Source organism: Dreissena polymorpha, chromosome 6 (assembly GCF_020536995.1).
Source record: "Dreissena polymorpha isolate Duluth1 chromosome 6, UMN_Dpol_1.0, whole genome shotgun sequence".
Taxonomy (NCBI): Eukaryota; Metazoa; Mollusca; class Bivalvia; order Myida; family Dreissenidae; genus Dreissena; species Dreissena polymorpha.
The window spans coordinates 60,738,701-60,764,906 of NC_068360.1; the positions used below are offsets into that span (position 1 = coordinate 60,738,701).

Consider the following 26,206-nt stretch of genomic DNA (forward strand, 5'->3'; position numbering starts at 1 on the left):
AGCAATGAAGTTGAAAATTTGTACAGGAAAAATGTTGTTCTGCTCTAAACTCGTATATTATACGCACCCCCTACTTGAAGAAAAAATCGGCAGGTAAAAAAGTGCGTATTATATTCGTAGATTTACGGTACTTTCAAACAAAAAAGAAATTATTGTGGATTTCATAATTATAAATGAGGGTAAATCTTGAAAGACGCACTCAAAGAAGAGACAGAAAAGATAAAACACAAGATGATTGGGAATCTCAATATTGAATATTCAAAAATTGGAATTCAGGAACTTGTATAAAATGGAGATGCATGAATGGCAACAAAGGGAAACAATTTAATGACAGTCATCACAAAGGGGGATAATCTGTGAATGTCATCAAAGGAAGACAAGAAAAGGGTAGGAAAATAGTTATCAGTGAAATACACCAAAGGGAGACAATAAAATGATCGTCATAGCGAAGTAGCGAAGGGAGAAAGTCAGTGAGTGGCATCAAAAGGAAACAATTAAATGATAGAGGATGCAGTCATTATCATTCTTGAACTGGTAGCAGTATGTCTGGAAATTCTGTGCGCAGTTCTAAACATCTTATCACTTCTGCTGGTGGAAATGCAAATGATTTCTTGCTCAAATGAAGAGGTTTGTATTTATGTACGCCCATTTACATAATGGAGTATAAAGTGGGAACACACAGGGTGGACAAGTGGGGTCAAGCGGGGTAGCTTGTAGGAAAAATAATGATTGCTCAATATTTCTAACATTGTAAACTGGATAATCACGAAACCTGGTGATAATGTTTGTGAGCATTATAGCTTGGCGAATTTCAATAACCAGCCAGACCTTATGAAGCACTTAAGAATTATGGCAATTGAATTATAAGGAACAAAATGTGTCCTCTGTTTTACTCAAATAGTTTTCACAGTTTTTGTTTAAACTTAATGACAATGACGTTCATGGGCATAATCTCACGCCAATTTCCAATTTCGACAACTAGCAAGTTTGTGAGGACAATGATATAGAAGACATTGTTTCAATGTCTCTTGTTTTAGAATCCTTTCCAATCATGGTGACTCACTGAACTCTCTCAGAGTATTTATTGTGGTTTGGAGCAAGTTACTCATTAGTAAGACTACACTTCATCTTGCCCCCCCTTGTTTATTGGGGAATTGGAAACAAGTGACTACTGTGACCTGCAGAATGAACAGTGAGTCAGGCTAATATCTAGAGAATGACTTTGTCATGAGAAGAGAAATCACTATGGTTATGTTGACTTTGGTAGCAGGTGCTATACTGACAGCTAAAACACATTGGCCAAGACTGCTGCATTGGTCTCTATCAGACATGGAATTCATCATTATATAGTACTTTTATAAAGAGTTGCATTTCTCATAGTTTTCTTTGACTTTGCTCATAGTTTGCTCATTTTATGACAGGAGCTGCCAAGGTAATGAAACTGTGTTTTCAAAAGTTGTAGTTTTAGTGCTTTTCTTTAGGGTCTTCCATGAAATATTAATGTTTCGTGTGCGTTTATAGATGTTTCCTGAGGTTTCTGTATTCATGTCACAAACCTGAACTTGGTAAAATTAGGGGAGAGGTTGTGTTAGCTCAGTCGGGAGAGCACTCGCCCTGTAAGCAAAGTGTCCCCGAGTTTGAGTCCCAGACTGGATGCGCAATTTTCTCACCCTATGACATTTGGTGCCCAACATGTTGCCGTGACGTTACCTGGGAATACTCCTACGGTGGCCCATGTTTAATTATATATCCATGTATTCGAGGACGATTACATAATTATTTAAGTGGGGATGTATGTCATGGCCTGAACTTGGTCACGTTAGGAGAGAGGTTGTATGGCGGCTTGGTTAGCTCAGTCGGGAGAGCACTCACCCTGTAAGTGAGGTGTCCTGAGTTCAAGTCCCGGACTGGCCACACAATTTTCTCACCCTGTAACATTTGGCCTGAACTTGCCAAGTTCTGGCCATGACATTCAGATAAATGAAATTTTCTTAGAAGTGGCATGACTTCTTCCTTATCACAATTTAAAAAGGGACATGTTCGTCTTTAAATACATGCTTGGCTTGCACAATCTTGAATTTAAAACAACGTTAAGACAAACGTTTGGAAAGTAGGCTGTTTTACTATGGGGACACTATTGGAAAAGGATTTAGTGTAAACTAACCTAATCTAATTTGGTAGCAAGAAACAAGATTTGTCTACCTTTAAATTTTACACAGTTTCTGCAGCTTGCACTGAGCCAATTTATCTTTTTTGAGTATTTTGAATTCTTAGACCTGTATTCCATGCATCCGTGTCCGCGTTCCGTGTCCGCGTTGCATATACGGACACAGAGTATATATTCCATGCATCCGCTTATAATTTTAGCCTTTCCGATTAAAAAGCTCATTCCAAACGTGGTGGTACTTGAATTTAGATGTCGTTATTAGAAGAGCACACATTTTTTGTATGATGACTGCTGCAGCAGTACTGCATGTTAGTAGACGGAAACGCAGACATAGGTACTGGACACATGCCATCATAAGAAACCGTCAAACTAATTTATTTATTTAGATTCTAAAAACCTTATTATTATATTGATAAACATTACTGATTTATTTGTATTAGATAGACTTCAAAACTTATATTTGAACTCGCATAGACAAAAAAAATAGCACAAATAGCGACTTCTTTTAACGTTATATCTTGTTTGAAATATTAACTTTTTGAAAAGTGATTATAGATTGTACAATATGCAGACAATATATATTCGCATATTACTATTCGCACTTACCTGATTCGCCATCAATTGAAATTTGTTTGGCTATGCTTTGCCAGATGTTTGATGCAATGTCCTTGTCTTTGTATTCTTTCAAAAGTTGTTTGTATATTTCAGGGTGATCCCTTAATAAATTTATTAATTTTTCACTAATATCTATGCTTGAAAGTCGACCTTTCACGTTGACTGCTGTCCGTGTACTGCGTCTGCGTCCGTCAAAAATCCCTTACCGAGCGATTTTTCACGGACACGATACGCTGACGAAAAATGCGGACTCGGATACATGGAATAGCTCCAACAGATTTCAACCAATTTGTTTTTTTGCGGACACGGAACTCGGACGCGGAGACATGAAATACCAGCCTTAGATTTGTAAACTGTGTTTAACTTTGCAATATTTGTTGAAAGTGAAGAGTTTTGAACCCTGTAAAACATCGCTGTAATAAAATCATGCATAAAAGATCAGTGCCAAGTTATAATTTAAGTTTCTTTAATGATTGAAAACATACAATATTGATTAACCCTTGCCACTTAGATACTTATTTTGACGCACTTGTTGTCTCTTAGAAAGTAACATTTACTGAAAGACTTTTCTTACTAGATTCAAGTTTAAAAGCTTCATTTTCAACCCTTAGATACTGTGGAGCATTAAACAGCATTAAACCTGAACAGACTGCGAGTTGCACAAAGCCATTTTCTTTTTGCTTCTGAGTGGGAAAGGGTTAAGAATATCAAGAGTATTAGGGCTTGAAAACATGGACAACTTGACAAGACTAGCGGCCTTTATTCATTATGAACCTAGTATTCTTTGTGAATAGATGACCTAAAGAATGTATATGTACACAGGCTTCCTCCATTATTTCTGTAATGTCTTAATTGGTTGGTAATTTTCTCCAGTAGATATGCTGCATGCAGCCATCAGTAGAGCAAACAATTAGCCTAATCCATTAGTCGTAAAAACAGTTATGTTGCCATGAACACATAACTTATATATAATTCATACAAATATAACAGCAACCATGCAGTAAGAAAGGCCAGCATATATGTTACTTTTGGGAAATATATGTAAAAACAAGGCTTATTGCAAGTGAGTATCATCCCTGATTAGATTGAGAAATATTCCACTCAACCCTTCCTAACATCTGAAGTCTGTTAAGAGAAAAAAACACAAAGATAATCAGCGTGTATCGTGACTTTGAAAAAAAATGTAGAAAATTTACTTTTCTAAGTCATTTTGCCATCCTTTCGAAGAAGTGGGTTTTATTGTTTTGATGGATGTCAGTCGGTCGGTCTGTCTGTTTGTCGGTCAGTGGATCAGTTGTTTACGATCAATAACTTGTCAATGAATTGACGCAATTGGCTTGATACTTCACATGTGCATTAGCTTTGGACAGTAGATGACCTTTGTTAAAATGGGGGTCACTAGTTCATAGGTCAAAGTCAATGTGACATTAAGTGTTAATTCGGTTTCTGTTTGATATGTCATCAAATGATTGAGTGATGGGTGTAACTATAGGCCCTGTTTGGGGTGGTATCTGTCTCCGACTGCGGAGCTCTTGTTAAATTAAAAACAAAGGTCTAAATGCTGTTATTGTTTTGTTTTTTTTCCATACAAATATAACAGCAACCATGCAGTAAGAAAGGCCAGCATATATGTTACTTTTGGGAAATATATGTAAAAACAAGGCTTATTGCAAGTGAGTATCATCCCTGATTAGATTGAGAAATATTCCACTCAACCCTTCCTAACATCTGAAGTCTGTTAAGAGAAACAAGGGACAAAATTGTCACAAAACCAGGTTTTCATTGTGAAAAAAAAATCTGATAAAGGGAGAAAACTCAAACTGAACTTTTGAAATGACCAAAAAAAATTAACCCCCTTTGTAAGTTTTTTGTTTTTTTTTAAATCTATTTTTAGTCGTGGCGACCTTGACAATGGAGATATTGACGTGATTCTTTCGTGGGACACACCGTCCCATGATGGTGAACAAATGTGCCAAATGATTTTAAAATCTCACAATGAATGACATAGTTATGGCCAGGACAAGCTCATTTATGGCCATTTTTGACCTTTGAACTCAAAGTGTGACCTTGACCTTGGAGATATCGACGTAATTATTTCGCGCGACACACCGTCCAATAATGGTGAACAAATGTGCCAAATGATTTTAAAATCTGACGATGAACGACATAGTTATGGCTCAGACAAGCTCATTTATGGCCATTTTTGACCTTTGAACTCAAAGTGTGACCTTGACCTTGGAGATATCGACGTAATTATTTCGCGCGACACACCGTCCAATGATGGTGAACAAATGTGCCAAATGATTTTAAAATCTGACAATGAACGACATAGTTATGGCCCGGACAAGCTTATTCCGCCAGCCCGCCAGCCCGCTAGCCAGCAAGCCCGCCAGCCAGCCAGCCCGCCCGCATTCGCCAATCTAATAACCAGTTTTTTCCTTCGGAAAACCTGGTTAAAAAACACAAAGATAATCAGCGTGTATCGTGACTTTGAAAAAAAATGTAGAAAATTTACTTTTCTAAGTCATTTTGCCATCCTTTCGAAGAAGTGGGTTTTATTGTTTTGATGGATGTCAGTCGGTCGGTCTGTCTGTTTGTCGGTCAGTGGATCAGTTGTTTACGATCAATAACTTGTCAATGAATTGACGCAATTGGCTTGATACTTCACATGTGCATTAGCTTTGGACAGTAGATGACCTTTGTTAAAATGGGGGTCACTAGTTCATAGGTCAAAGTCAATGTGACATTAAGTGTTAATTCGGTTTCTGTTTGATATGTCATCAAATGATTGAGTGATGGGTGTAACTATAGGCCCTGTTTGGGGTGGTATCTGTCTCCGACTGCGGAGCTCTTGTTAAATTAAAAACAAAGGTCTAAATGCTGTTATTGTTTGTTGTTTTTTTTAACTTTTTCGCATATCCATGGCATGAAATGTTTGTCATGAATTGCACGTATATTAAAGCACATAATAGAATTCATAGATAAAAATTTTACTGTGTGTGATCACATCATAATGATGTGTCGTCACGTGGCTTATTATGAATTTATTTCTTCGTCATCAAAACAATTGATATTTGATTAAGACGCAGTTTTCTTTCCACACATTCAAATAACACTGTTACATCCAATCAACTGAAAATTGTTCTTACAAAATATGCACCCATCGTGGCTTAAGCCCAGGCTGCGCACTAATCTACAGTCTGTTCAGGGGCTATGCTTTAAGCTTTAAAAAAGCAAGCAAGGTTTCGTGTTATCTCCTCAGTATCCTCATCAGTATTCATATCCTAACTAGACTGCACGGATGCACAGGCTGAACTGGAGCTTAGTACCGTTGGCAACATACTGTAAAACCATTAAATTTCGTGTGGTACGAATTTTTGTGGATTTCGTTGGTCTGCTGAACCACGAATTCAAGTACCAACGATTATTTATACATTTTTAATCCAAAATCGGTCATTTCCGAATGTCATTTCCAACATTTTCTTCTGTTGTCGGTTATCCGAGATAATGTTTTTTGTAATAGTAACTTCACTTCAGTAGGTCACATTAAACTATATCTATAAGTTTTTATTTTTTTTATTCATCATCTTTAATATACGTTTTATTCATCATGGTTAATGCTAGTTATTACAATATGTTGTTTTCTTGATAAGCGTTTGGGTAATAATACTTTATTTATCAAGAACGGTATTAAAACTGTACATCAACGATTGTTCTCTTTTATTTGACATGGTCACATTAGCAGTTTGCAGATTTATCACAAATGTCAATAAGTGCCAATTAAAGTTAAAAGAGACATAACGGTTTTCACAAGTGTATTTTGGGGACCTTATTACTCAATTGTTACTACTAGGGGACCCATTTCGCAACAACATTAATGGCTATTAGCGAGCGGGGAACCACAAGTGCGCCACTTTATCGCTCTTATCGACAATTATCGGCAACACTTTCATGCTTCAGTGCACATTTACCTCAAGTCTAGCTGTCAACACAGATTAGCAGATTATGCTTCGTTATTACTCTGGTTGTTTTAATAAAAGATTAATTATTATGACTGTCAGTCTTCCACGAAAATTTGAAATCCACGAAATTATGTATCAACGAATTAGTTGGTTTTTATTTGAAATCCACAAAATTACGTGTCGACGAATTAGTTGTTTTTTATTAAACCACGAAATTTTATACCGACCAATTTCTATACATTTATAGTATTTTATAAGAAGCATTTTCACATGACATGGGTCTTTAAAAATCTAATTGTGTCTTGTGAATGGAACATCAAACCATGATAATTTTGGATAGAAAATTGAAGGCACAATGTTTTATTTACAGCAAACTGGCAAATACTGGTAGCTCATTCTGGCTTGCAGTAAAGATTTTTAGACAAGCTGTGTAGAGATAAGTCCACATTTCCCTACACTGATTAGTTTAACATCCTTAACTACAAAGACAGGTTGATGTTTCCAATGTTCCAGGTGGGGGGGGGGGGGGGCATATTTGCTTGTTCCCTTAAAAAAAGGTCCCATTTTTACCCTATCGCCATTTTCCCACACATATTCACATGTTTATCCCCTCTTTCACATATAACAACCATTCCCATGCCCCCCTCACATGCCTACATCCCCTCTTTCTCAATGAATCCCAATCCCCATTTTCCTGCAAATACAAACATCACTTTTTCCACATCTAACTCCTATTCCCCCCTCTCCCCCCCGACCTATATCCCTTATCCCTTAAGGCAACCTGTGACCTTATGAAGCCCCAAACATCAAAATGTAACAGACTACTTTTACTGCACAGTAACCCCTATTCCTCCACCCCTCCACCCACAGACCTATATCCCCTATCACCCTTATTTGACTGCGCAACCTGTGACCTCATGAACCGATAAAACACCAACAAGGCAAACAACTTCTACTTCACAGTAACCACTCCCCCCCCCCCCCCCCCCACCCCTCCACCCCCAGACCTACATTACCCTTATTTGACTGCGCAACCTGTGACTACATGAACCGTCAAAACACCAACAAGGCCGACTACTTCGACTGCACATTAACCCCTATTCCCAACCCACCCACCCCTCAACCCACAGACCTATTTCACCCTTATTTGACTGCGCAACCTGTGACTGCAGGAACCGTCAAAACACCAACAAGGTAGACTACTTCGACTGCACAGTAACCCCTTCTACCCCCCGCCCCCCCAGACCTATATCCCCTATCACCCTTATTTGACTTCACAACCTGTGACCTCATGAACCGCCAAAACATCAACAAGGCAAACTAATTCTACTGCACAGTAACCCTTAATCACCCCCCCTCCCACAGACCACAGGCAAACTACTTGTACTGCACAGTAACCCCTATTTCCCACCCCTCCCACAGACCTATATCCCCTATCACCATTATTTGACTTCACAACCCATTACCTCATGAACCCCCAAAACATCAACAAGGCAAACTACTTCTACTGCACAGTAACCCCTAATGACCCTCCCCTCCCACAGACCTATATCCCTTATCACCCTTTTTTAACTTCACAACCCGTGACCTCATGAACCACCAGAACATCAACTCAAGGCACAATACTTGTACTGCACAGTTAGGCTGAGTGAGTTAAGGATTTCATGGAGGTGCAGAGAAATCGCAGACAGATAATTCTTATCCAAAGTGCTGCAGACAGATAATTCTTATCCAAAGTGCCGACTGTTACCATGGATACCAGAGGAAAAAAGTGAAGAAGGCACCAGAAATGATGCCTGCAGTTTGGAACCTGTTCAAAATAAGTTGTTTTGACATGTGTTGCTAAAGCGAGGTAAATTGCTGGGGGGTTATATGGGACATGGTTCATTGATGAAATTGCTTCTTCAAAAAGTCTTCTTTGAACCTGGGGGAATTACAATGTATATTGTGAAGTTTCTAATGGAAATTTATGTTGTTACCCAAGTTGATGGTTCCTACCTGGATTTTACAACAAAGGGATGTTTATGGACAGGAATTGAACAGAATTAATCAAAACAAGAGTTCTTAGTTGATTGAGAGTTTGGTTTTGGTATTTTTTATGAGTTTTTTGTGTGAAATGTTTGATCGGGAGGAATTGTTTTGTGTTAAAATTGATGCTTTGATTGCTGATAGATTTGTTTGGAAATATAAGTTATTAATAAACACTATTTACGTTTGGAATGTTTCGTTTTTTACCAATGTGCTTAGTTTCAAGTAGTACTATTTATGAGGATTACGCAGTGTTTTGATGTTTATATGTGGTTTAAAAAAAAAGTTTGTGAAAAAAAAGGAAGTTTGTGAAGATGAGATTGATGCTGTGTTTGAATACTAAATGGATTTAAGTTTTACTAGCATATCACAAAGGAACTGAGATGGTAAATATGGGAAATTAATAATTAAATTTGGAGTGATACTGGGAATTAAAAAAAGAAATGAGGATTAAAAGAACTGTTTTGTATAGTTGGTTGTGAGATAATGAAGTCAGTTTTACTATTTGAAAATCTTTCTTGCCACACAGAGGAATAAATAAACTATGTGGTCTTTTCTTTCTGGATTAGTGGTAAGTAATGTGAGAAGATTTCCTGCATTTAAGTGGTGAAACAAACAGACCCTTTGCGAATATTGAGCCACTTTTTGATATAGGCAGTATTTGCAATTTGAAGTAATATATAAAAAGCTCAATTTGTGTCAAATGTTTCATGCATTAAACAGGTAAAGAACCTGCTATGTTTTAAGATTGTCAGGAAATCTGTTGATTTTAAAGAGTAATAGAGGGTAAATTCAATGAATTAAGTCAGGGTTTAGGCTAAGCATGTATTAACGTTAAATATTTACACAAGATAACCAGAAAATTAGGGGGTGGGGGATGGGGGCTCTATCAGGGCAGGGGTACACTCATCATCGCATAAAATATTAATGTCAGTGGAACACTGGTTTTGTGGACTCTGCTTGTAGGCAAAGTTACGGCTATGATCATGACAGAAATATTGATTATCTGAAAAGCGCCAATAGAAAACAAGGATAACAAAGAAAAGGAAATTATTTGAGAAAATAGTGTAATGTTATTGATCTAGCATGAGGTAGGGCTCCCTGTCATGTTTGGCTAGACTTAACCCATTTATGCCTAGCGTCTACCCCTTTGCATACGAAAAAAGGCCGGCAAACAGCGAAGACCCAGATGAGATGCCACATGATGCGGCGTCTCATCTGGGTCTGCGCTGTTTGCTTAAAGGAATTTCTGTAAGAAATATTCTAAATATAGAAATAAATATTCTAGAAATCCCTAATTTTGGTAATAAATTGATCAAATTTAGAAGGATGGGATAGTCCACTAGGCATAAATGGGTTTATATTTATAATCAAACACTATGAGGTGAGGTTTCCAGCAGCAGTGTGTGGAGAATATGTCTGATACAAGTGAGCCCTGCCCTGAGAGTGGTAGGGGTTGGTTACCCTGAACTTTGGCCACTGGAACATTAGATCAACAGAAGAAGACTTATTTGTATCCATAAATTTAACTCCTTAAGCCATGTAGAAAATAGAAATGAAGAGCAATCATGGTAACTTAACTCATTTTTCATGCCAAATTTTACAGGTTAACAGTCTTGAAAAGTTCCAAATGTTATGCAGGCTATGCAGTAGTAGTAGCAATTTAGATTCAAACAAATATAAAATTGCACACAATCAGTATTTGACAGAAATCACTGCATCGGCCTAAGAAGAGAGGCATTAATTGTTAAATGGGTTTTGTGCCAAATCAAGTATAACAATTTAACATGACAGGCAGCTTGTTTCCTATCAAGAAACATTAGCAATTCACTAACAGGTCATTCATAATTAATTGTGGGCTCAAGCCTATGATTTTAGATTATTTCTGAAAATTCCTGGACATTTTACAGTGCAAGTTCTTAAACAGGAAACATTAATACAATGTATCTTTGCGAAATCACTAGTTAACAGTTTTCAATTGGAAGAACAGCATTATATTGACTTTGTATGATAATTTATCATAATAATATTTCAATAGTATAATTACAAACTCAGGAAAGGTTACTGTTATTAAACCTTTTATTATACCCTCTTACGTTGGAAGGATATTGGAATTTCTCTGTTGGTCAGTCTATTGGCATTAAATGTTACAAGTTGGTGGATTAAACCACTTCACTATTAACCGATTTATGCCTAGCGTCTAAAAAAAAGGCTTCGGCAAACAGCGTAGAAGAGTAGATGAGATGAGACGCCGCGTCTCATCAGGGTCTGCGCTGTTTGCTTAAAGGAATTTCTGTAGGAAATCTTCTCAATATAGAAATAAGTATACTAGACATCCCTAATTTTGGAAATAAATTGATCCAATTGAGAAGGATGGGAGAGTCCACTAGGCATAAATGGCTTAACTAGCATGAAATGTATGTGTGCAGCGCTGTTTTCATACCCAGCCATGTGCACATTGCTGAGTTATTTGCCCTTGAACATATCTGGCGTCCTGAAGCTGGGATATACATTACATTTTTGAAATTTTTAGTCAACAAAACCATGGATGGCAACTTCAGATGGGCCTCATTATCAATACCTTTATTTTACATTGACCAACCATAGCCCTTTACTACTTAGATACATGTTTACACATTTGTAGTCCCTTAGAAAGTTTAGTTTAAAACGAGTTACTCGCAGGCTGTTCTGGTTTTATGCAGTTTGCACATAGCCATTTTCACTTTGCTTCTGAGAGGAAAAGTGTTAATGAAACTGTGAATCAAGCAAGTTTAGATGGAGACCTCAGGGCTGCAGTTTGGGCTATTTGATTCATGTCAAGGTCACAGTTACTGAAAAAATAAGATAGTTAAACTGTTATTGCTTAATAATTTGGGTTTAGATGGTGCTATTGCGTTGAGATTTTGTTCATTAGTAGGCTTGCAGACCATGCTTGGTCTTGCATTTTGGGCTAAAGACTTTAATCAGTATTTTTTAAATTCCATTAAACGAAAGAGGGAAATAATTTTGTATTAAAATTGTGCAGCTTTAATACATAATTTAAACGTTTCAACATAATTGAATCTGTTTAGGCAATTACACATGCTTTGATTGTAGTTAAATGATCTTTCTAGCCAATCATCGCTTGTGGATATGTTTAGCATTTTTGTTACTGGTATTTTAAAACAAGCAAATGGTATTTTTTGTGATTTGGGACATTTGAAAATTAATCCTTTATCAATTGCTGGTGAGGAAACTTTTGAGGACATATCCGGGAACTGTCTACAATTTTGTTACCATTGCCAAAATTGTAATTTCTTTTTAAAGCAATCAAAAGATTGTTTTTTCTATTTCCAGGGTGGATGGAGGGGGGACAGTAGAGCTTGTGAACAAGGGCAGATAATCATTCAAGGACCAACAGTTAGGAAACCAGTCAACATGAATGATAACCAGTCTGCCGGGCAGCCAATGAAAATTACTGAAACAGCCAATCAGTCAATCAGCAATGTTTTTACAGTAAATGATAACCAGTCTGCCTGCCAACCAATCACAGGCTCTGAGACATCTGATCAGCCAATAAGAAGCCCCAGCTCATTAAATGATAATCAGATTACAAGGAAGAATGAACAGGAGATTGAATCAATTCAGAATCTGAGCAACCCAGTGAGCAGTCAAACAGAAAATACCAAACCTGAAACCAACCAATCAAATGTGAATTCAAATTCAAATCAGCCAATCAGATTCAATATCTCTGGAAACCAGCCAATCAGATTATCACTTTCATCTTCATCTGATAGCTCTGATAGTTCTAAGACTACAACATGGGGAAAAGTAAAGAGTGGATCACCAAAAAAATGCAAAAAGGACTCGAACATTTCAAACGAAATCATTTCACCGCAAAGTTCTCCAAAAAAGGAGAATAACAAAACGATGACATCTTGGAAAGATATTTCTCCATCAAAATCGTCTTCAGGCTCAGATCTTGAGGGAAGCAGTCATAGCACCGAGCGGCATCCAAGAATGTTCAGATTCAGTCGCTCGTTTAAAGATTCCAGTGACTCCAGTCTAACATCAAACTCAGACAACAATGTTTATGAAAATCCAGATGAAAATGAAGATGTAGAAAACAAATCCACCAATCAGAATTCAGACAAGCCAGTAGCCAATCAGAATTTAGAAAGAAAGTGTTGCTGTTCAAAAGAAACTGGTTCTCCCTGTAAAAGTTCAAAATCATGCAAGTGTCCAAAAAACTGTGCGCTTTGTAACACTGATAATCAGAATGTGTTAGTAAGTAGTAACAGTTCATCAAATGACAATGATTCACCGAAAAAGACGAAGCGTGAAATTAATGATGATGGTGAAAATGACTATTTTTATGATGAGGATTTCAGTGTTCAGTTTGACACAAACTTGCGTGAGACATCAGTCACCCCTATCGATTCCGATCCCAACACTACGATTCTGGACTTTCCAAACATGGTAACTGGGAGCTATTTAAGATTCAATGGCGGATCTTCAAATGTTAGTTTCAATAACTCCAAAGCCTCTTCTCAAAATGCAAGCGTCAATACTCTGAAAGTTTCTATTGTGGATAATGCAGACATACAAAACAACCAGTATGACCCAGGTCGATATGATTCTGAGGCATCCGGAAATTCTGGGTCACATAATTCAACCATGGAAATATCATCAAGTGACCAGAATTTACTGGGATCTAGTGATTTGATTGATTTGAGTGATGGTCCGTTATTCACGCCAACTCCTTCAAATATGCTTGGTTCTGGTGACAGTCTGGATGGAAACACACACAAAAGTAAAGATAGGGAACAAGATGGTGATATGGTTGAAAGTGCCGATTCAGCAGACACAAATTTAAACGTGAACTGTTGCCCGAGGAAAGATGACTACTTCCTTTCATTTGATGGTTCACATTCAAAGGTTTCTGGCTCAGAAACAGATATTTCTCTTTCATTCACTTCTCATGATTCATGTCCAGGTCATTGGTCCCAAAGTGGAACCTCTAATTATCATAGTAACTGTTGCCAAGGGGAAGGTCATGAAGCTAGTAATGAACTTTCCAGTTCTGAAGGTCAGGATGAATGTACAGACAGTTTCCACTTGTGTTTTAATAAACTCTCCCCACGCCACAAAGGTGGGCAGTACGTTGCTAGAGAAAACCTAACAGGGCGTGTACTGAAAAGACTGGTTACAGTTAAAGAAAACACTTCAGAAATCTGTGATTCTTCGGAAGATGAAAATACTAAAACCAGCACAACTTTGACTGCAGGTAGCAAGACTGTGTCCTCTTCTAGTCCTTTTAGTACTACAAAAAAGAAAATCGTACGGCAAATTAGTGAACCAAACCATAATCATTCTCATGAAGGTCATGAACATCATTGCCATAGCAACAGAGTGAAAGGTCAAGGCAAGCCAGAACAGCTGTTTTTGGTTGGAATAGGAAAACCGCTTGAAATTCTGCGGAAAGCTCGTGTTCATAGTCATTCGCTTCCAAGGTCAACAAAAATGGTGTCATGGAAGCAGGTGAAAAATATCAGAAACGATCAAGCATCAAAGAAGTGTCAGAGTTTGCCTGAATTGCCCACTTGCACTAGCTGGGAGAACATTGCTGCGGAAAAATGTCAAAAACTGTCCGACGTGTGTGAAAGCTTCCATAACAAAAGACATTCTGCTTCATTGTTCGAGTTTTACCAAAGAATGAAAAACCAGTCAAATCCAGTTTCACCAGAAACAATGAAAAATTTGGAGCATATATTTTGGCCAAACTTTGTTGGGCAGAAGTTGCGAAATTCTGAAATGAGTGAATCGTCAAGTTCGTCGCAGGAGTGTCCACATTGTTTGGGAAAAATTCCAGCCAATGGTCTGCCAGAGAGCACTGTTAACAAGGCATATGCAAATAAGAGGATTTTTGATTGGTTGAAAATGGAATATTCAGGAAAAGACACGTTGAGGCCCAGTTCACTAGGGTGTCAGACTGGTCTTATGCTTGCGGAATGTGACAGCAAAGAAACCTTAATATCCCCACAGACTGTTACCTTATGGGGAGGAACAAAAACAGTGGGAATGCAATTTCCGCCATTGACAAAGGACTGTTCCATGCAAACAGTGGTGAATCAGCTTCAAACATCAGCTGAGAATTTCAGTAATGTGTTTGCCAACTTAGTGAAGAAGGACATCGCTTTGCAGACATCAGATTTTGAAGAGGAGGAGATTCTTTCAATTTTGTCAGACAATTTTGAAGAGTTTGGCTTTTTGAGGTCAAATGAAGGAATTGCAAAAGATTTTCTGAGCTGCCCCGATTTTACACCTTCAGAAATTGGTACTAAGAACAAAACTGGCAAAATACATCGATCAAAGAGTGCTGACGGGTACAAAAATACTTCTGAAAGGCTTCATTCAAAATCTGATCAAAACATCAGGTTTGGTCGATCAAGATCAACCGGTCGTCTAGGTGACCGATCATCAGTGATCAGGCGCAGAATGGGCCTGAGTCGCCATTACTCACATCAGTCATTGCCAGACATTGCATTCTTGACCTCTTCCGTGACACTTGAAAAAGACGAAAGCAAAGACTCGTTGTTTGACGCTATGAAACTCGATCTTCCATACCCAGTAACCATAGCTACCAAAACTGAACTAGAGCAGTTCAACATCTACAGACAGACTTCTGCCCCATGCCAGCATATTGACAACAAAAAATTGAACTTACAGCTTCAAAAGTGTTGCCAGGGAAACATAGCTAAAAATATCATCAATAAGAACGACCCTGAAGTTGCCTCGAGTAGTAGCGGCATTTCAACAAGTTCAGCTTCGTCTGGCATTGACCCTGGCTATTGTGACTGCAGGTCAAGGGCACTTGAAAGCCCAGAAAATGACCTTGAAAGGCTTATATTTTTCCCACCGCACACTGAGAAAAAGATTAAGTTAGCGAAAGATTGTTGCAATGCTAAGAGAAGGGCTCAGTCAATGCCTAGCAAACTTTCTGAATGCGCAGCCACCAGTGATCTAAAGTTGAACAAATATGCAAATGAGGCGCGACCCTTGTTCAAAGGTCAATTGCAAGGTCAGGGGTTAAAGGTGCAGTGTAAAATGAGTCCCAAATGGATTAATGGTAATAAAAACATTGACACAAAGGACAGTGAGAATTTGTATGCTTTGGAAGAAGAGCAGACCCCTGTTGCTTCCCCTGATGCCCCTTGTAACCATAGCAACCACAGGGACAGTGGTTGCTATGAGAACAGTTGTCATGACAACAGCTGTGAGCACGACAGCAGCAGCTGCGAAATGTACCACGGGGGTGGGGAAAGGAATTTCACAGAAAGTGACTTCTATCGTGCCGTGGAGAGTGATCGCATCATTGTTGTTGGAAACGGTTGCTATGGTGGACTATATGCAGATGATTCTAATTCATCTAGCGGCAGTTCTATTCCCAATGGTGAGAGAAAGCCATTGAAATCATGTTTGCGGAAGCGTAACAGAAGCTTGCGACCTACCAGATCGATGTCAGCTACAGACACAATGACCTTGAACTTTGATGACATTGAAGCCAAGGTACGTCAGCTAGTTTGTTTTATAGATTTACAGAATATTTATAACATAGATGAATAGATCTGTAATTATTTAATTTTTTGTTGGTGTTGGTGCATGAACTGTGGTCTTTATAATGATAGTAAGGATGATATTATAAATGTGTTGTTGTTGCTGCTGCTGATTATGATGATTATGTCAGTCGTGGTGATGAAGTTTGACTTGGTGATTATGATTATGGTTGAAAGAGGATGAGGGTGATGATGATAATAATTAACATGATAATCATTGTGATGTCATGATAATGATTAATGTACAGTTAATGACCGTGTTCATAATGTAAACAGTTGATTATAATTATGATATCAATCAATCAATAAGAAGTAATGACACTTTGTGCTAGATAGTGACAATTACAGTTGCTCATGACTCTAGTAATAAAAATAGTAATAGAAAAGCTGTATTCATGATAGGTACGCAACCACCGGCACTCGTTTGGTTGTGATGAGTTGTACGTCGTGTCAGATGAACATGGTCAGCTGATGATGTACCAGGCAGACGACAGCGCAGAGCCCGTCATGTTTTACCTTGGTCAGTGAAATATTGTATTTACATGTAGGACTTACAATAAAATTGTTATTTCCATAACTCGACCATATATAGTATATCCACCCTTCCACTAACTAATACCCATACGTTTTTAGAGGTGATTGTCATCTGTGTGGGCAATCTTCTTGGCTAAAAATCTTCCTTGGCAAAATAGATCGTACACAATTGAAATTCTTATCATTTCTGAAATAAAAGATAGTTCCCAAAATTTGCCAATTTGTATCATTTAGCTTATTTTGTGATTTTGACCATACATGTACTTGACCTTACTAGATTTAAGACTGTAATTTATAATAATTGTTCATTGTATTGTTTAATGAAGATTTAACAGTGTTAATATGTTTTGTTCTAAGATAATAGAGACAACTCTAGACGTTAAATTCCTAGATAAAAATAATTTACAGGAAAAGACGGGAAGTGCCACATGACAGAAGGAAATCGCAATCATGTTGAGAACTTCGGGTCACTCGCTAACTTCAACATACAAGCTTCGGACAGCATTCACGCTAGTGATAGTTCAACAGACAGGTAACTCTTTAGTTATCATAATTGACTTAATTGTATTGTTTGTTTGCATATTCCATAATTAACCACAGGTATAATTCACAAGTATTCCAATTCAAAATTAGCAGTCAGCTGCATGTTTCTTGCGCAATATTTCATATAAACAATTGTATTTAACAAAACATGGACTTATAATTTTCTAATGTTGCTGCTTTAAAGTCTCTATAACGCTCAAAATCAATGAAAATTTCGTAAACTATTTCGTAAAATAAAGTTAACACCTAAACAATCAGTGTTCCTTATAGCAATAGCCACAATTTCAACGCTAGATGTGGTATGATTACATAGATTTTTGTAGATACAGAATGCTCGTTTTTATTCATTTGTGACCACTATAAATTCCATATTAATTTCCTGTGAATATATATATTGATACGACACACAAACACTTAAATGGTACCATGTTAAAACCATAATAAAAACAAGCATTTTGTTTCCACAAACATCTATTTTACCAGACCACATCTGGCCTTGACATTTCGACAATGGCCATAAGGAACAATGATTTTTAATTGTTTAGCTTTATTTTACGAAATATACGAAATGTACGAAATTTTCTTTGATTTTGAGTAGTAATGTTACTTTTAAATTCTATGTTCATGCACATCTTTATTCTGAAATGAAACAATGCAGTATGTAGAGAATACTTAGCTAATGTTGATTAATGATTACAGATAAGTTTAGTAAGTAAAATGTTTTGATATATGAAACTATATGTTTTTTATATGAATAAATTTTTACAACTGTATTTATTTACTACCTTACTGTGCATTAACATAAACTCCACACATGATAAATTTATGTATTTTTATTCTATGGTTAAAATATAAATTCAAACCCCCAAAAAAGAAAAAGTTTATTTGGTGAGGTTTAGAAAAACTCGACCATGAGCTTTTGCGAGTGGTTAAGTTTTTTGTGCCACACAAATAAACACAATAATCAGTATTTTACAGTTGTTTGCCTTGTATACATTAATTCGTCATTTTCTTTTTGATTTTGTCTTTATTTTGCTATAAAAAAAGAAAATGTCTGGAAAAACCCACATCAAAAACATAAAATAAATTCATGTTAAAATTAAATGAATACTAAACTGTGCATGTCATGTTCAAAAAGATGGAAAAACTACTTAGTTTTTATGTTACGGGTTCATGATGATTTAAAGTTAACTTCCATTAAATGTTGATCTAGCTTTACCAGATATTAGTGTTGCTATTGCTTACATATTCAGGGAGGGTAACAGCAAGAGAAAGTCAGTAAGTTTTGCCTCGGAGGTTTCCTTCCAATCCATTAGCCCCACCCCATCACCTAAGAAACAAGGTCATGCAACAGGAATTGAAGGTGGGAATGAAACTGAGGCTGGGAATGAGACAAAGGAAGTGACATCACAGAAGGCAGATGGTAGTGGCACAAGTGAAGAAAAGGGGGACAACTCCACTGAGAAAGGTGATTTATTATATACATTTTGGGCTTAACTATTCTCTGAATAGTCAAAGCTATATATACTACTCAAACAAATTTCAAAGTCTGCAACTCCATATCCATCTTTCTACTACAGGTATTCAACTGAAACTTTAAACATGTGTTTGGGGGCCTTGTGTGAGGTCACTGACCAAGTAACATAACTCTGACCACAGAACTCTGACCTGCAATTCAGCCCAACTTTGCTCCGATTTGGTTAATGTGTTTGTGCAACAACTCCATATTATTATATTTACTACAGATATTTAAAAAAAACCATAACATATATGAAGGGCCATTATGAACATTCAGTGACCAAGAATTGTAACTTTGATAAGCTTTTGAGCAGGGTTATGTCCCTTAGGATAAAGTCTGGTAAAGGTTTGAATGTTGAAATTCGAGTTACATTTGTATGCAACAATTACTTATCACTAGTATTACTGCAAATATTTAATTGAAACTACACACATGTCTTTGAGATCATCATGCATGGTTACTGAAGCTGGGCCTTAATTCCTACTTGTAATTTAGCTAAATTATGTCCTTTTACTGCTTAGAAAAGTCAGGTTCATGTTTTCATGCAACAACTCCATATTTCTGTGTCAAGTACAGATATCGAAATAAAATACTTAAGTGTTCAGGTTCTCTATAAATAATTAAATGAGTAAAAGAAACAACTATACACATTGAGAGCTGTTTATTGGTGTACAGCCATTGCCTAAATTCATAGTAAATCTCATATACTGGTCATGTACGTAATTCCGGCCTGTACGTAAAAAATCGGCCACCTGTGAAAAATCATTTTCATGATCTTAACGCACATATTTTGTTTTTATTTAGAAAAATCAACATGAAAACCATCCGCACTCTCAATATTTTGCAAATGTAAGAACCATATCACTGTAAACTTTTGTGTTAGAATGTCACAAATATAGCAGGAAATATTTGGCTCGTGGGGAAAGTGATGTCATCATCAGTTGCAACAATTATATTCATATTAGAAACAAATATATTTGATAAAATTATTTTTATTTTATCTAATAAACTTTAATTAAAGTTTTACTAATTATTTGTACAAAAAATTATATTCAAAACATAAAAATCAGAACCTAAATATAAATTTTTAATATCTGAATTACCTCCCTTGATAAGAATATTACTAGATTACATGTTTTAATATTATATATAAGCGTTTACTAATAATCAACACTGAAGTCAACTTTTTAAACAAGATGTGTTTACTTTTTTAGCTATGTTAGAAAAAAATTATTAAACACATTAAAAACAAATATTTTTTTGTGAATTAGCAGTTTCCCATTGTTTATATTTATTAAAATAGGTAGGGGGAGTAACTGGTATAATTATTTCGCATTTATTTTAAATTTCAAGTCAAAAATTTTAATAGTATAAACATTGATTAATACTCTGAAATTGAGGACATTTGTCTCAAGATATTGCTTTGTAATTTTATCTGCAGGTCAAACTGAAAAGTGGCCGATTTTTTAGGTACATTTAACCTACGAAAATGGATAGTTTACATGTCATCATTTTCTGTTCATTAAGTAACATTCACCGATCTAATTCTATTTAAATTTTCATGCTAGGTGAGTTTTGAACCCAGGATTATATATGTGAAGTTTAGTTTCAACCAGTTGCCTAACACTAAAGATTTTTCTTAAATAGTCCCAAAAGTGGCCGGAATTACGTACATGACCAGTAGTGTCATGTGCAAGACATTCAAATTTCCAAACAAACATCACAATCTGTTCCAATCATAGGCATCTGATTATTGAACCTGTTATGCTTAAAAGTCAGTATGAAAGGGAGTCTATTCAGACGTGCATATCCCTAATAATGCCAACGATGGTTTACTTCCCTTTGGGGATTGAAAAACTTGGTCAAAGATAAAAACAAATGGAGTTAACAAAACTAAGGTTTAACAATGTTCAGTTATAAACATCGATGCACATTGCAAAGTTCAATAGTTACTTCCTTGTGTTGAGGTTTTCTGCATAAAACAAGCAAATTCATTTACATTTCAGGATTAGATACATAAAAAAGGTAATGATAATATAAAGTAATTAAAATTTATTACATATTCTGGTTTAATTTATTTGTCACAAAATGCTGCATTATATATTGACTGTGTTTAATTCTTGTTATTGACATTCGAATGTGAAGTCAAGAATAAGGGAATGTAAATATGATATTATGGTATATGAAGTTAACTACAATATTATGGTATATGAAGTTAACTACAATATTATGGTATAGGAAGTTAACAACAATATTATGGTATAGGAAGTTAACTACAATATTATGGTTTATGAAGTTAACTACAATATTATGGTATAGGAAGTTAAATCAAAGTATGATTCCGAGCAAACTGTGTACTCAGAGAGCTGAATTAATATTTTCATGCAATACATACAGCAGATAATAAAATATAGAGTTAAATTTTTTCGATCCAACTGTTTTCTTAACATTTTATTTATAGAAAAATTCTTACATGCTATTTTATTGCGATACCAACTACAATATAGTTATAAATTAAAATAAATATGGATATAAAACTTTGAAACTTAAAATACAAAATAAAATACCAATTCCCCTCATACACTGAAAAGAATAACACAGGTTTACCGTAAAGTTTTCGGACACATACACATTTTTTTTTGTATGTCCAAAAAATTACGATATCAACATTATTTTAAAACTACTGTTGTCTGAAAATTTAGAGACAAGCTACAAAGATTGCATTGACGATCGATGTGGGTTTGCAATGTGTAAAACCTCCATTGTAATATAAATGACTTATATCTCATGCTTGTTTAATACCACACTTTAGCCAATCTAGTCTAACACCTTCAATTGTTTGTTTATTAATAGGGATGCATTACGTTCTGAAGCGTTTATTATTTGTCACAGTAATCACTCTGAGGTGAAACCATTGTTTATTACCCATAAACATGGTTATTTACCCAATTATGCAATTGATATGGTCATTAATTATTGACGAAAACCCACAATGTCCGAAAACTTTGAGTCACAAAAATAATTAAGACTGGCAAAAAAAAGCGTTGTCTGAAAGTTTAGAGTGTCTGAAAACTTAAAGTAATTATGGTATTTGAGTTGTGACACCTGTGGGCACAATGAAAAATGATTGCATAATTCTAAATGTCTGTTTATAGATCCAGATGCTGGGAGTCAATCAAAACCTGCAGAGAAGGCATGGCCTGATGTGATTGACAGCTGTCAGGGCTCCAGCTCCAGCTCAGACTCCGCCCCCACAGAGTTCCATGTTGCCATGGATACGAATGAGAACCTGTGGTTTGAGGATGCCATGTTGGAAAAAATAGGTTGGTGTTGTTAGTTTAATTCAGAGATGGTCTTTTTAAAGCGGATATATACGATTTTTATATGTGCTGAATTGTAAAATATTGATACAAATATGTAATAATAACACACAATATGCAAGAAAAATGATACATTTAAGACGAATTTCAGGAAATGCAGCAAATACAAATTAGCGCCCCGAGCCGATTGTGACGAAGATAATTCGTAATTATTTTCCTACAATAACCGATGCATTCGTCTTTTTAGTAAGTGTTTGTGTGTCGTATGAATCGATATCGCTGCAGGAATTTCAAATGAACCGTTAAACTAAATTTAGATTCACATCGTACAAGCATGATATACATGCTGGCGAATTCGGCTGTACAGCCTTTTTCGATTTCAGAATAAAATATCTGGCTTATTTAGCATTTTTCGACACATGTTCTTCTTAACTTTTATTTTAGTTTATATTGAAATATACGTATAATAAGTTTTTTACACATGTAATAAATATTTGATAAGATCGTATATACCCGCTTTAATTAGTACACTTCCCCAAATCCCAGAGATGATCTTTTAAATAAATATGTATACTTGCCTAAATCGAAGTAGATTAAGAAAAATCAAGCTGGTTAGAGTAGGGAACATACTGCCTGATGTGGCATGGAGTTAATTGTAAGTGTAACTTCATCAAAAAAAAAATCACACATGAACAACTTTGCATCCTAGGGAAAATTCCTGCTCTTTGGTACTTTTAAAAGTTTTAGTGCTGGAGTACTTTGTCAGTCAAATTTGTGTTTATGTGTACACAGACAGATGAACAGACATCACCCTTCTTTTTTGCAGAGGGTGTTAATCAAATATAAAAAAACATCCAGCCAATATAATGAACATTTTGACAGACAAATAGAAAAAAAAGATAGACATTACTATTAGTAATACTTTATCATTGTAAAATATTCTTAAAATCACAAATCACATGACAATTACTGGTTACCTTGGCAAAACCGATTGCAAACCTTGAAATAAAGGTTGTAATTATGATTATTATTTCATGCTTCAGGTCTTCTGGAGTCGGTATCAAAAGCGTCGGATGTACTCATAGCCCACTTTGCCACATCCCGAAGTTTCTCTGATAAGGTAATGTACAGTATTGAGCACTATAATATGACATATGTGACGTTCCAAAAAAAATCTGAGATTATTTGTGTAACTGAGCAAAAAATCATGGCATCTGTTATATTCCAAAATTTCCCCTTGTATGACTGTGTGTGTTTATGAGAAATCACAACATCAAATACATTTCAAATTTAGCTGTTAATGTCTTATTCTGCGTTGTTCTAAGAATATAATACACACTTTGTATTAGACTATAATACACACTTTGTATTAGACTATTAACAAAAAAATATAATTGCACTATACGTTTGTATTAAGCCTTGTTTATAACTGATTTAAACCAAACCTATGTAGAACTTCATAATTATTGATAACAACCCTCTTGTTAAAAGGACCGTCCAAAAGTAGTTGTTCACGTCATGTCTGTATTGAAAAGAACAGAAGGCTGATTTTGACATTTTGTATGATTTTTAAACAAAGTTACAGTTTGTTTGTTTGTTCGGAATCATTAAATAAATATTACACCTTAAAGATGGGTATACAATGCTTAGTATAAATGCCTTGAAATTATAATATCAACCTTCGCATTTGCCTCAGTTCACAAAACCATCTTCTGGTTGACAATACATTATATTACTCTCTATTGGGTGTGAAATGTATGTAATATTTATTTTTTTTAAACTTGTTAAGCATAATTGCTAAGTGTTACAGCATAATTTGGTCAAATAAGCCAAATTGAACTAAGTCAAATTGTCAAATGACTCATTAAATAAAATTATCAAAAACTCATTAACACAGTCATGTTTCATAAGAAACATGTTATATGTTGTTGTTGTATATGTTCAGCTTCGTCTGGGTAACACAGCAGAGACCCCAGTCCTTGGTGACATCATCTTGACTCGCCTGTGTACAGCCCTCACGGCAGTACTGTCTGACGGCTTGAAACATCATCTTGCTGGGTAAGTGAATCAAAGGGATGGAAGCATAGAAAGAGCATTGAGATAGTGGGACTAATTAAAATTAACAAACAGTGAAAAACACATGGAAACATTTTAGGGGTTAGAAACGAGGTTAGAAAAGAGGGAAAAGTAAACTAGAATATATTTATAGCACTCCTGAGGAGAGCAAGCTCATGATATTGTGCTAATAGTGAGCTTTTGTGATGGTCTTTTATGAATGCATTTTATCTGTTATCCATTATGTGATATCAGGAATTACCTCAATTTTACTGAAGTCCACATGTATTCCCCATTCTTCATGTGACTCCTTCTAAACATTTTTCTCAAAGAATAATGATGTAATGTAGGTTATGTAGGGTGGGAAAGAAATTCTTACTAACATGTTTTGCAAAAAGGTTTAGTCATCTCAATAATTCCTATTTATTGTCCAATCTTGATAACACTGTTGACATGAACGTAAGCCCAGCACAGTTTCTTGGATGCTTAGCTTAGACTGCTATCAGAATCTTACCTCTGCAAACAGACTAAACATATTTCTGAAATTGTGTGTCTTTGGCTACAACTTGAATGCAAAACTGCGGCTTTTCATGGTGTTTGTATTTCAAAATAAAAGGCTGTTTTATTAATAAATAGTACGAATGACATGGAATACCAAAATATGTACCGGTATTAAAATATTTACTTTTTGATTAAAAAGGAATATTTAACTATGGGCATGATTGATATGTATTACTTTGAACTTTCTGGTTAAGGTAACACTCATTGTGTTCACATTCAATTACAAACGTCTTGATATCCTATAAAACATGCTTCTTAGTTAATGGATTTTAAATGAAATGAATCAATTGCATGATTCATGTACTTGTATTATTTCACTTGCGATCTATGTTAAAAAAAACACCCACTCATTTTTATTAAATAAAAAAGCTGAGAAACATTGAACTATTAGATTTATAAAACATAAGTAAAACTGTGCAAATATCAAATTTTGCCTCACATGTTTAAGTGGCTATCATTCATTCAAATACTCAAATGTTTGAATAGTTTTTCCACCCCTCATCAAATTGATTCTATTATGACATAGGCGAATATGCATGACCATTTTAAGTATTGAACATTTGTAGGATTTCCCTTGTTTTCATGTTTGCCTATACTTTCAGGTTCCAGATGTTTGGAAGTGTTCAATTGACAGTGTGGAAGGTGCAAGAGGCTGCAGTAGAGATTGGTAACAGGGTTATATCCCATGTTTAAAGCGCCACTCCACTGAAAATAAATTAGCCTGGCACTGGGAAAATGGGGCCTAATGCATGTGTGTCAAGTGTTGTCCCAGATAAGCCTCTGCAGTCTGCACAGGTTAATCAGGAGCGACGCTCACAGTTTAAACTGGCTTTTAGCTAAGAAGAGATTTTATTGAAACACAAAATTCAATACAAGTGGTGTTGTCCTTGATTAGCCTGTGCAGACTGCACAGGCTGATCTGGAACAACTTTTTTCACACATGCTGTTTTTTTAAAGCAAGGCTTAAATCAATTCATGCTGAAATTTTCTGAAAAAAATGATGTTGATTTACTGAAAACTTTTGCTTGTTTGTGAGAAAAACATTCAATTATGTAAATTTTCAAATGCACTCTCTTCAAAGGAAATATACTCTAAAGTTTGTTTGGTACAATCAAGTGCACTTACCTAACTTACTGTGCAGGCAGAACATACTTTCATGTGTATAGAAACTATACTGATATAAATAAACTATTTATTATTATTCAACTTATAGATATTTGTTGAGTTAAGCTTTCAAACTATTTTTGCTGTAATGCATTCAAAGACTTTGTGTCTTCAGCAAGATCTTCAAAATTCGCCTATTAGTT

The 26,206-nt window shown here is 35.7% G+C and overlaps 1 protein-coding gene across 1 annotated transcript in view; it reads left to right on the forward strand.

The window, feature by feature from the left end:
- Nucleotides 1-320: 320 nt before the first annotated feature.
- The window catches only part of LOC127835718 (uncharacterized), a 30,721-nt gene continuing 4,835 nt past the window's right edge, over nt 321-26,206 (forward strand). The window contains exons 1-9 of the mRNA XM_052362154.1: nt 321-627; nt 12,109-16,320; nt 16,770-16,887; nt 17,310-17,433; nt 18,698-18,912; nt 22,119-22,286; nt 23,327-23,403; nt 24,229-24,341; nt 25,502-25,566. Coding sequence (XP_052218114.1) covers nt 499-627; nt 12,109-16,320; nt 16,770-16,887; nt 17,310-17,433; nt 18,698-18,912; nt 22,119-22,286; nt 23,327-23,403; nt 24,229-24,341; nt 25,502-25,566 — 5,221 coding nt within the window. The 5' untranslated portion in view covers nt 321-498. The remainder of the gene's footprint in view (nt 628-12,108; nt 16,321-16,769; nt 16,888-17,309; nt 17,434-18,697; nt 18,913-22,118; nt 22,287-23,326; nt 23,404-24,228; nt 24,342-25,501; nt 25,567-26,206) is intronic.